The sequence below is a fragment of the Salmo trutta genome, chromosome 4 (genome assembly GCF_901001165.1).
Source record: "Salmo trutta chromosome 4, fSalTru1.1, whole genome shotgun sequence".
NCBI lineage: Eukaryota > Metazoa > Chordata > Actinopteri > Salmoniformes > Salmonidae > Salmo > Salmo trutta.
In genome coordinates this window covers 67,823,476-67,835,477 of record NC_042960.1, presented here as the reverse complement: position 1 = coordinate 67,835,477, position 12,002 = coordinate 67,823,476, and the positions used below count along the sequence as shown (strand labels likewise).

The 12,002-nt window shown below is 43.8% G+C and overlaps 1 protein-coding gene across 5 annotated transcripts in view; it reads right to left on the bottom strand.

Moving 5' to 3' along the window:
• The window catches only part of LOC115192942 (myelin regulatory factor), a 90,451-nt gene that overhangs the window by 40,742 nt on the left and 37,707 nt on the right, over window positions 1–12,002 (bottom strand). For all 5 annotated transcript variants that reach the window (XM_029751903.1, XM_029751904.1, XM_029751905.1 and 2 more), the window contains exons 2-4: window positions 2,801–2,891; window positions 2,087–2,377; window positions 531–592 (exon numbers count right to left, since the gene is read on the bottom strand). In XM_029751903.1, coding sequence (XP_029607763.1) covers window positions 531–592; window positions 2,087–2,377; window positions 2,801–2,891 — 444 coding nt within the window. The remainder of the gene's footprint in view (window positions 1–530; window positions 593–2,086; window positions 2,378–2,800; window positions 2,892–12,002) is intronic.

Genomic DNA, 12,002 nt, shown 5'->3' with positions numbered 1-12,002 from the left:
ACTAACTCCCTGTCTGACTGAATCTAGAGTCACCAACCACTTCCTGACTAACTAACTCCCTGTCTGACTGAGTCTAGAGTCACCAACCACTTCCTGACTAACTACCTCCCTGTCTGACTGAGTCACCAACCACTTCCTGACTAACTAACTCCCTGTCTGACTGAATCTAGAGTCACCAACCACTTCCTGACTAACTACCTCCCTGTCTGACTGAGTCTAGAGTCACCAACCACTTCCTGACTAACTACCTCCCTGTCTGACTGAGTCTAGAGTCACCAACCACTTCCTGACTAACTAACTCCCTGTCTGACTGAGTCTAGAGTCATCAACCACATCCTGACTAACTAACTCCCTGTCTAACTGAGTCTAGAGTCACCAAACACTTCTGTATCTCTTGTTTTCGCTCTAGTTCTCTCTCTCTCTATTAATTGGCTCATTTTGGCAGTCTTTTTAACTGTTCTTGACTATTTTGTGTTCGAGGCAGGAGAAAGGCAGGGGCGAGTCAGGGGCAAAAGAGGGCTCAGACTTACCATTGACCTGCTGAGGGGAGTATGGCTCAGAACTGGAGTCTGGGGGGGACTCTGGGAGCGTCCTGGAACATCCAGAAATATTCACAAGGTTGGGATAAAGCACACACTTTGTCGATAGCTTGCTTTATTGAGGAAACACTTCATCTACTATAACTTTTCAAGATCTAGAACTTTCTAAAAACAGAAAGTGTCACAGCGTTGTACAAAGCGCATCATACTGTGACACTTTCTATATTTAGAAAGTTCTAGATCTTGAAGACTTGATCGCTGACATTCAAAAAATGTTTGGGACTGTTCCAACAGTGGACTAATGAAACAAATTTCACAAGATAGCTTTTGAGTGGAATTTCCCGTTAAAGGGGCAATCTGCGGTTGCTACATCCATTTTTGTAAATTAATTATATATACGCATTGATTGTTGAAGAATATAAATGATAAATGCTTCATGAGTTTAGTTCAACAGTCGTACCCCATCAGAACCCTGAAATATACACTTGTTTTACTCCAATGTTTGTAAACAAAGTCGATATAAATAAACACTATAAATCCCATGGTTTATAACTATAATGTTTATGTCATGGATAGTCAATCCTTGCATCTATACTTACATTTCTCGTTTCCCCATCAGCTTTTTGTTTTTAACAGAAACAGCGACCGGGAAAATACGTCGTTATTGTTTAAACTAAGGATTGGCTGGTTGAGGATGAATGTGGATAAGATACTTCTGTTTTTTCATAAGGAGAAAACAGTGATATGTTCTTGTGCAAATTGATTGATTACAAATTATTTCCAGGCCATTGAGTCTGTCTTGTCTGTGTGGTTTCTGTAATTTTGCCTCGTTTCTGATATCCCCCTCCTTCCCTCCTTCCTGTCTTCGCTGGTTAAGTTGAGTTAATCAAGCACTGATTACAAAATGGAACTGAACTCTGACTATGGTGTCGGTCTGGTTTCACTGTGTGATGAAGGAAACGATTTCGTCATTGTAGAAATTACCCCCCCCCCCCCTCCCCCCCGTGCCAAAAACTGTGATGACGTTGAATCGACGTGGAAAAACTGATTTGGATTTGAAAAAAGTAATCAAACGTAAGAGAATTTTAGTATTTATTTGCACCCAACTTTATTAAACCTAAATCCAATGACATGTTGACATTTTTTGTTGATTTCATGTTGACTTCACGTCAGTTGACAACTCAACCAGACGTAAATCAAAACTTGATGTTGAATTGGCGTATGGTCCAGTGGGGACTCTTGAGACTGGCTTCCTGCTCGCAGTGCAAAGTTGTATAAATTTGAGTTAAAACGATTATCTTTTTAATAAAGTTGTATCTCTCATTTGATATTACAATCGCTCAACAAGTAGAGGACAATTATTATGTCACTCCAACCTGCTGGGATGTAACAGTATTATACATCTCTCATCTTCCTACACACATCAACTGTTTCCATCCACACAAAGTCATGTGAATACACGTGCAGCTCTGATAGCTCCCCCACCTTCAACATACTCTATGAATCCCTTTATCCATCTCCTCCCTGACCCGACCCAGTCAGCTCACCCAGGTGCGTAGTTTCCTCTGCGTTCCGGCTTGATGTGGTTCTGCTGCTGCTGGTTCTGGTTCTGCTGGTGGTGCTGTTGCCCAAGGCAAGGGTAGTTGTTGTGTCTCAGCAGACCCAGAGGAGGGGGTGGGGGATAGGGTGTCTGGTGGGGCTGGGGGTGGGGGTTTCCCTGACGTAGGGAGATAGGGGAGCTCACGCCACACAATAGGCTCCCAGCGGAGGAGACTCCGGCCTGGGTTAACGAGTAGGAGTTAGCCCCCGGGGCACCGCTGTGGACCTCAGAGAAACAGCTGGAAAAACACAGAGAAGAAAGATAGAGTTGTGTTTGTTTATTATCAGTTCAGTTGGAAATTTGTTGTTGTTGTGTTTATTTATTTATTTATTTTGTAATTGAAACTTTATGTAACTAGGCAAGTCAGTTAAGAAGGAATTCTTGAAATCCAGGTAGTTTTCCCCGTTTGGTGCCAAATGAAGATGACCCTGGTTATATATAGTTGTTGTTGGGTCGTATTTACAAGCTGGTCCCAGATCTGTTTGTGCTGTAGACAACTCCTATGGTTATTGGACAAAATACAGCAACAACTGATCTGGGAACAGGGCCATATTCATTAGAAAATAAACTGAAGGGGGGAAAAAAAAGCGGACTGACACATGGAGGGACTACCTGAAACACAAATTGTCATTTGATCTGGCTATCGCTCTGAGTCACTCACATGTCAGTGCTGTCGTCCTCCTTACCGATGTAGTCCTCCAGAATACTGGTGTCAATGTTCGCTGGCTCCAAGGAGCTGGTAATATCATGACCTACAGAGAGAGAGAGGTAATATCATGACCTACAGAGAGAGGTAATATCATGTCCTACAGAGAGAGGTAATATCATGACCTACAGAGAGAGGTAATATCATGACCTACAGAGAGAGGTAATATCATGACCTACAGAGAGAGGTAATATCATGTCCTACAGAGAGAGGTAATATCATGTCCTACAGAGAGAGGTAATATCATGACCTACAGAGAGAGAGAGGTAATATCATGTCCTACAGAGAGAGGTAATATCATGACCTACAGAGAGAGGTAATATCATGACCTACAGAGAGAGAGAGGTAATATCATGTCCTACAGAGAGAGGTAATATCATGACCTACAGAGAGAGGTAATATCATGACCTACAGAGAGAGAGAGGTAATATCATGTCCTACAGAGAGAGGTAATATCATGACCTACAGATAGAGGTAATATCATGACCTACAGAGAGAGGTAATATCATGACCTACAGAGAGAGGTAATATCATGACCTGCAGAGAGAGGTAATATCATGACCTACAGAGAGAGGTAATATCATGTCCTACAGAGAGAGAGAGGTAATATCATGTCCTACAGAGAGAGGTAATATCATGACCTACAGATAGAGGTAATATCATGACCTACAGAGAGAGGTAATATCATGACCTACAGAGAGAGGTAATATCATGACCTACAGAGAGAGGTAATATCATGTCCTACAGAGAGAGAGGTAATATCATGTCCTACAGAGAGAGGTAATATCATGTCCTACAGAGAGAGGTAATATCATGACCTACAGATAGAGGTAATATCATGACCTACAGAGAGAGGTAATATCATGTCCTACAGAGAGAGGTAATATCATGACCTACAGAGAGAGGTAATATCATGTCCTACAGAGAGAGGTAATATCATGTCCTACAGAGAGAGGTAATATCATGACCTACAGAGAGAGGTAATATCATGACCTACAGAGAGAGGTAATATCATGTCCTACAGAGAGAGATAATATCATGTCCTACAGAGAGAGGTAATATCATGACCTACAGAGAGAGAGAGGTAATGTGTGTGTGTGTGTGTGTGTGTGTGTGTGTGTGTGTGTGTGTGTGTGTGTGTGTGTGTGTGTGTGTGTGTGTGTGTGTGTGTGTGTGTGTGTGGGTTGTAATTAATTACCCAGACATACTTGGGTTGTAATTTAATTACCCAGACATACTTAGGTTGTAATTAATTACCCAGACATACTTGGGTTGTAATTAATTACCCTGACATACTTGGGTTGTAATTAATTACCCAGACATACTTGGGTTGTAATTAATTACCCTGACATACTTGGGTTGTAATTTAATTACCCTGACATATTTGGGTTGTAATTTAATTACCCAGACATACTTGATTGTATTTAAGAAGCTAGTACTGGTGTTGCGTAGTTTACTGGGTATACTGGAAGCTAGTACTGGTTTCAGTGTTGGTGTGTGAAATAATTAATCCCTCTATTCTTTCCCCACCTCTCACTCCATCCAGGGACGTGGGAGCATATTCACCCCTTCTCAGTGAAAGCTCCCTAAATCCCAAACACATGATCCAACCCCATAATCCCCATTAACACACGCACACATATTTTCACTAAAAGGTAAAAAAAATGCAGTTTTTTTTGTTTGTCGGGGGGGTAAAAACAGTTAGGGGATTTCACCAATAAAGTGAGTGAATGTGAGAATGAAAAGGTGGAGAAGGGGGTGGAGGGGTTCTACCTGGAACCAAAAGGGTTCTACCTGGAACCAAACGGGTTCTACATGGAACCAAAAGGGTTCTACCTGGAACCAAACGGGTTCTACATGGAACCAAAAGGGTTCTACCTGGAACCAAAAGGGTTCTAACTGGAACCAAACGGGTTCTACATGGAACCAAAAGGGTTCTACCTGGAACCAAAAGGGTTCTACCTGGAACCAAACGGGTTCTACCTGGAACCAAACGGGTTCTACCTGGAACCAAAAGGGTTCTACCTGGAACCAAACGGGTTCTACCTGGAACCAAAAGGGTTCTACCTGGAACCAAACGGGTTCTACCTGGAACCAAATGGGTTCTACCTGGAACCAAAAGGGTTCTACCTGGAACCAAACAGGTTCTACCTGGAACCAAAAGGGTTCTACCTGGAACCAAACGGGTTCTACCTGGAACCAAACGGGTTCTACCTGGAACCAAAAGGGTTCTACCTGGAACCAAAAGGGTTCTACCTGGAACCAAACGGGTTCTACCTGGAACCAAACCGGTTCTACCTGGAACCAAACCGGTTCTACCTGCTGGAACCAAAAGGGTTCTACCTGCTGGAACCAAACGGGTTCTACCTGGAACCAAAAGGGTTCTACCTGGAACCAAAATGGGTTCTTCAAAGGGTTCTAATGTAGGGAGAAGTACCTTTTAAGGTTTTACATAGCAACTTTTTTTCTGTACCCACAAAACCCCAGACCTCTCCCTCTCTCTCATCCTCTCTCTCTGTCTCTCAATTCAATTTCAATTTAAGGGGCTTTATTGGCATGAGAAACATATGTTTACATCTCGCTCTCTCTCTTTCTCTGTCTCTCTCTCTCTCTCACTCTCCCCCTCTCTCCCTGTCTTTGATAGATTAAGCTGCTACTCAGTTCGGAATGTCAAGAATTTATCTGTTAGTGTTGGATAAACTATTTTCTTTTTCTCTCTCTCTCTTTCTATCTCTCTCTCTTTCTTCCCCCTCTGTCTCAAAACACTCACATTTTAAAATCTCACTGATCAGTGCTTAGGCACCTCTCCCTTACAAGGAAGAGAGCAAGATAGAGTGTGAAAACAGTTATAGATGGGATATCTTGAGATTAAAAGTTATTGGTACACTCTTAAAAAAAGATGCTATCTAGAACCTAAATGGGTTTTTTTGGGGGGGGGGCTGTCCCCATAGGATAATTCTTTGGGGTTCTATTTGGAACTATTTCCAGAGAGGGTTCTACCTGGAACCAAAAAGGGCTCTCCTATGCGGACAGCCGAAGAACCATTTGAAACCATTTTTTTCTAGGAGTGTGGGACAATGGGAAAGTCTTCAAAACAATTCAGCAAATGCCTTCATCTTGAGATGAGAAGTTATTCAGCAACTCTTGGATGGGACAAGAGAAGTTTGCTTGAAAAATTTGGCAAATGCCTTCAACAGGGTATTTCAGACTGGGTGCCTTGAAAAAGCCTCGTTGACACTGCACATAGCCTGGGGCTAACAACTGCCTTAGCCTGGAGCTACCAGCTGCCTTAGCCTGGGGCTAACAGCTGCCTTAGCCTGGGGCTAACAGCTGCCTTAGCCTGGGGAAAACAGCTGCCTTAGTCTGGGGCTAACAGCTGCCTTAGCCTGGAGCTACCAGCTGCCTTAGCCTGGAGCTAACAGCTGCCTTAGCCTGGGGATAACAGCTGCCTTAGCCTGGGGCTAACAGCTGCCTTAGCCTGGTGCTAACAGCTGCCTTAGTCTGGGGAAAACAGCTGCTTTAGCCTGGAGCTACCAGCTGCCTTAGCCTGGGGCTAACAGACGCTTTAGTCTTGGGCTAACAGCTGCCTTCGCCTGGGGCTAACAGCTGCCTTAGTCTGGGGCTAACAGCTGCCTTAGTCTGGGGCTAACAGCTGCTTTAGCCTGGGGCTAACAGCTGCCTTAGCCTGGAGCTAACAGCTGCCTTAGCCTGGGGCTAACAGCTGCCTTAGCCTGGGGCTAACAGCTGCCTTAGCCTGAGGCTAACAGCTGCCTTAGCCTGGGGCTAACAGCTGCCTTAGCCTGGGGTTAACAGCTGCCTTAGCCTTGGTCTAACAGCTGCCTTCGACTGGAGCTAACAGCTGCCTTAGCCTGGAGCTAACAGCTGCCTTAGCTTGGAGCTAACAGCTGCCTTAGCTTGGAGCTAACAGCTGCCTTAGCCTGGAGCTAACAGCTGCCTTAGCTTGGAGCTAACAGCTGCCTTAGCCTGGGGTTAACAGCTGCCTTAGCCTGGAGCTAACAGCTGCCTTAGCCTGGAGCTACCAGCTGCCTTAGCTTGGAGCTAACAGCTGCCTTAGCTTGGAGCTAACAGCTGCCTTCGCCTGGAGCTAACAGCTGCCTTCGCCTGGAGCTAACAGGGCAATAATATAACAGTGTACATGTCAGTCTCTCTTGGCTCAAAGTAGAGTAGAGATTGACTGTAACAATTATTGTTTTCGTGAGAAAATATGAATTAGTTAAAAATTCAATACTGTCTGTATAATCAATTGATGTATCATATAGCTCTGACAGATGTACTTACCCCACCAGACATGCAACCAGGGGTCTCTTCACTGTCCCCAAATCCAGAGCCAATTCAAGGCAACGCACAGTATTATACATGATCACATGGAACTGCCTTCATCCTAACAAAAGCAAAACCTCACAGCACAATGCCTCTCCTCTATCTGACCTAAATCATTATTTTCTTATGTATATGTACTGATGTGTGGGTAACTGTCAGTAATGTCTAACTGTCAATAATATGTAACTGTCAAATCAAATCAAATTGTATTTGCCACATGCGCCGAATACAACAGGTGTAGAACCTTACAGTGAAATGCTTACTTACAAGCCCTTCACCAACAAAGAGGTTTTAAGAAAATACAACAAAAAAAAGCAAGAGATAAGAATAAAAAATAATTAAATAGCAGCAGTAAATAACAATAGCGGGGCTATATACAGGGGGGTACCGGTATAGAGTCAATGTGCGTGGGCACCAGTGTCGAGGTAATTGAGGTAATATGTACATGTAGGTAGAGTTATTAAAGTGACTATGCATAGATAATAACAGTCAGTAATATGTAACTGACAGTAATATGTAACTATGTCCGCTCCCTCACTATGTCATCAGTGTGCGCAGCTGAACACTGTATGCTGGAACGACTCAGTTTGTTATTTGAACTAAAACATAACAACCTTTGTTAAACATAAATTGCTGAACTTGTTTTTTGCATGGATTCCGCGGCGCAGTTAGCTTTTAACAGCTAGGACCACTATTTCTTGTCCCGGAATCCCGCTTAACTGACAGGTTAAAGTCTGCTTGAAAGAGCCGCTAATCTAGCTAAACTGCTAACGTTCGCCATCAAGCTAACGAAGCTAATCCCAGAGGAGTTTTCCAAGGGAACCCTCTATGTCTGCAGAAGTAAACGGTTACAGCGTGGTAGGAGTTGTATCTACTACGCTTTGTATCGGGAGAAACTGGATCACTCAGAGTTTCAACGCGGCAATTGTTTACTTGCCGAGGCTTATAGGCTAACTTTAGCAGTTTAGCTAGGTTAGCGGCCCTTTAAAGCAGACTTTAACCTGTCAGTTAAGCGGGATTCCGGGACAAAGCCTCCTTCACTCATGCCGCCAAACATACCCTCGTAGAACTGACTATCCTACCGATCCTTTTACTTTGGCGATGTCCTTTACAAAATATCCCCCGGCACTCAGCAAACTGGATGTAGTCTATCACAGTGCCATCCGTTTTGTCACCAAAGCCTCAGCTTACTGGTCACCACAGCAACACCCACCCGTAGCACGCGCTCCAGCAGGTATATTGCACTGGTCATCCCCAAAGCGAACACTTCCTTTGAACGCCTTTCCTTCCAGTTCTCTGCTGCCAATGACTGGAACGAATTACAAAAATCTCTGAAGCTGGAGTCTTATATCTCCCTCTAACTTTAAGCATCAGCTGTCAGAGCAGCTTACCGATCACTGTACCTGTACACAGCCCATCTGTAAATAGCTCACCCAACTACCTCATCCCCATATTATTACTTACCCTCTTGCTCTTTTGCACCCCAGTATCTCTACTTGCACATCATCATCTGCACATCTATCACTCCAGTATTAATGCTAAATTGTAATTATTTTAGCATCTAGGGCCTATTTATTGTCCACCTCCCTACTCTTCTACATTTGCACACACTGTACATTGATTTTTCTATTTTTCTTTTCTTTTGTGTTATTGACTGTACGTTTGTTTATGTGTAACTCTGTGTTGTTGTTTTTTGTCACACTGCTTTTGCTTTATTCTTGGCCAGGTCGCAGTTGTAAATGAGAAATTGTTCTCAACTGGCCTACCTGGTTAAATAAAGGTGAAATAAAATAAATATACTAAATAAAATAGGCTTCCTTGATCACCCAGGTCGCCAGCAGAGTGGAATGTTTACCATTTAGCGCATGTTGGATGCATCTCTGTCTTGTCATTTGTCTCTATCCAACTGGCCGGTGTTGCCCGGAGTTCTTTCACCAGGGGAGCTATCTCCTGCCTGTCCCCATCTGATAGAGGAGTCGAAGGAGGAACATGGCAATCAAGAGGAAGAGGAACATGGCAATCAATGATGGTCGCAAGTCACGAGCCATGGAAGCCGAAGACAGCGGCCTCCCAATGAGAGGCCTGGAGCGGATACAAACAACGAATAGTTTTACCGCCCTGGAGCCTGATCTCCCTGCATCTTCGTCACCGGGGGTACCTGGGCCTACTCCTACTCCTTCCACTACGATTTCGAAGTTGACGTCGGCAACCGTCCATCCCTGCTCTGGATCGAGCGGGGCTTCTCCATCTGTCGGAGGCCTGCACCATCCTGTGAAGCGTGAGAGTGGGCGGATTTCCTCGTTCTTCTCTCCAGCCGTGATTTTGGGCAGCTCCATGGTAAGAAATGTGACTGTTCCTGGTGCAAAAACAATGTCCTATCCCGGAGCTGGAGTAAATTACATTACTAAGCTGCTCCTGAATGTACTACACCAGGACATGGAAATCGATTCTATTGTAGTCCATGTGGGTTTTAATGACATTATGAAGGGTAGCCACTAATAAAAGACCCATCATATCTGGACCTGAGCCCTCTCTGAATCATGGCATTGAACACTTTAGCAGGATTCTTTCTCTTCACAACTGGCTGCGTGATTATTGTAGCTCAATGGGTGTAACTTTTGCTGACAATCCACCCAAATCATTTGGGTTGCTGGATCCTTTCACAGCATTTTAAGGCTGCGTTGACACAACGACTTATCAATGACCCAAGCCCAGCTCAGTTAATCCCTACCATTGTGTCGCTGAGTTATTATAACGCTTCACCATATGTACTTTATAACAGGAAGATACAATGTAAGTAACCTAAATTAACTGCCCTGAATGCCTCTGCTGATCCTACAGCTATTGTATGCAGAAATCATGTGTCTATGAACCAGATTTATACTGTTAGCACTGAGGCGGTGTGCCCTAGTAGGAAGACAACTATGTGCAGCTCACTCTGCACTAACATAAATAACATGAGAATATCTACTTCTGCTAAGCTTCCCAGTAAAGCAATGAAAAAAGCAAGCATCCCAGAAAAGTGCTCAAAATAGCCCCCGTTAACACATGTAGCTTAATAAGAAACAAGGTTCATGAAGTCAATAACTTGCTGGTAACAGATGAAATTCATATTCTGACTATCTCTGGAACTCACTTAGATAATACCTTTGATGATACAGTGGTAGTAATACAAGGTTATAACATTTACAGAAAATACAGAAATGACAGTGGTGGAGGTGTTGCTGTTTATATTCAGAACCACATTCCTGTAAAGATTAGAGAGAATCTCATGTTAAATACTGTTGAAGTAATATGGCTACAGGTTCATCTGCCTCACCTAAAGCCCATTCTGGTGGGAAACTGCTATAGACCACCAAGTGCTAACAGTCAGTATCTGGATAACGTGTGAAATGCTTGACAATGTATATGATATCAACAGAGAGGTATATTTTCTGGGTGATGTAAATATTGACTGCCTTTCATCAAGCTGCGCATTGGCAGTCTCTATGGGGGTGCCACAGGGTTCAATTCTCGGGCCGACTCTCTTCTCTGTATACATCAATGATGTCGCTCTTGCTGCTGGTGATTCTCTGATCCACCTCTACGCAGACGACACCATTCTGTATACTTCTGGCCCTTCTTTGGACACTGTGCTAACTAACCTCCAGACGAGCTTCAATGCCATACAACTCTCCTTCTGTGGACTCCAACTGCTCTTAAATGCAAGCAAAACTAAATGCATGCTCTTCAACCGATCGCTGCCCGCACCTGCCCGCCCATCCAGCATCACTACTCTGGACGGTTCTGACCTAGAATATGTGGACAACTACAAATACCTAGGTGTCTGGTTAGACTGTAAACTCTCCTTCTAGACCCACATTAAGCATCTCCAATCCAAAATCTAGAAATGGCTTCCTATTTCACAACAAAGCATCCTTCACTCATGCTGCCAAACATACCCTCGTAAAACTGACCATCCTACCGATCCTCGGCTTCAGCGATGTCATTTACAAAATAGCCTCCAACACTCGACTCAACAAATTGGATGCAGTCTATCACAGTGCCATCCGTTTTGTCCCCAAAGCCCCTTATACTACACACCACTGCGACCTGCACGCACTCGTTGGCTGGCCCTTGCTTCATACTCGTCGCCAAAACCCACTGGCTCCAGGGCATCTACAAGTCTTTGCTAGGTAAAGCCCCGCCTTATCTCATCTCACTGGTCACCAAAGCAGCACCCACCCGTAGCACGCGCTCCAGCAGGTATATTTCACTGGTCATCCCCAAAGCCAATTCCTACTTTGGCCGCCTTTCCTTCCAGTTCTCTGCTGTCAATGACTGGAACAAACTGAAAAAATCGCTGAAGCTGGAGACTCTTATCTCCCTCACTAACTTCAAGCACCAGCTGTCAGAGCAGCTCACAGATCATTGCACCTGCACATAGCCCATCTGTAAATAGCCCATCCAACTACCCCATCCCCCATATTGTTATTTATTTTATTTATTTTGCTCCTTTGCACCCCAGTATCTCTACTTGCACATTCATCTTCTGCACATCTATCACTCCAGTGTTTAATTGTTATATCATAATTACCTCACCACTATGGCCTATTTTATTGCCTTACCTCCCTTATCTTACCACATTTGCACACACTGTATATATACTTTTTTCTGCTGTTTTATTGACTGTATGTTTGTTTATTCCATGTGTAACTCTGTGTTGTTGTATGTGTCGAACTGCTTTGCTTTATCTTGGCCAGGTCGCGGTTGTAAATGAGAACTTGTTCTCAACTGGCCTACCTGGTTAAATAAAGGTGAAATAAAAATAAAGAAA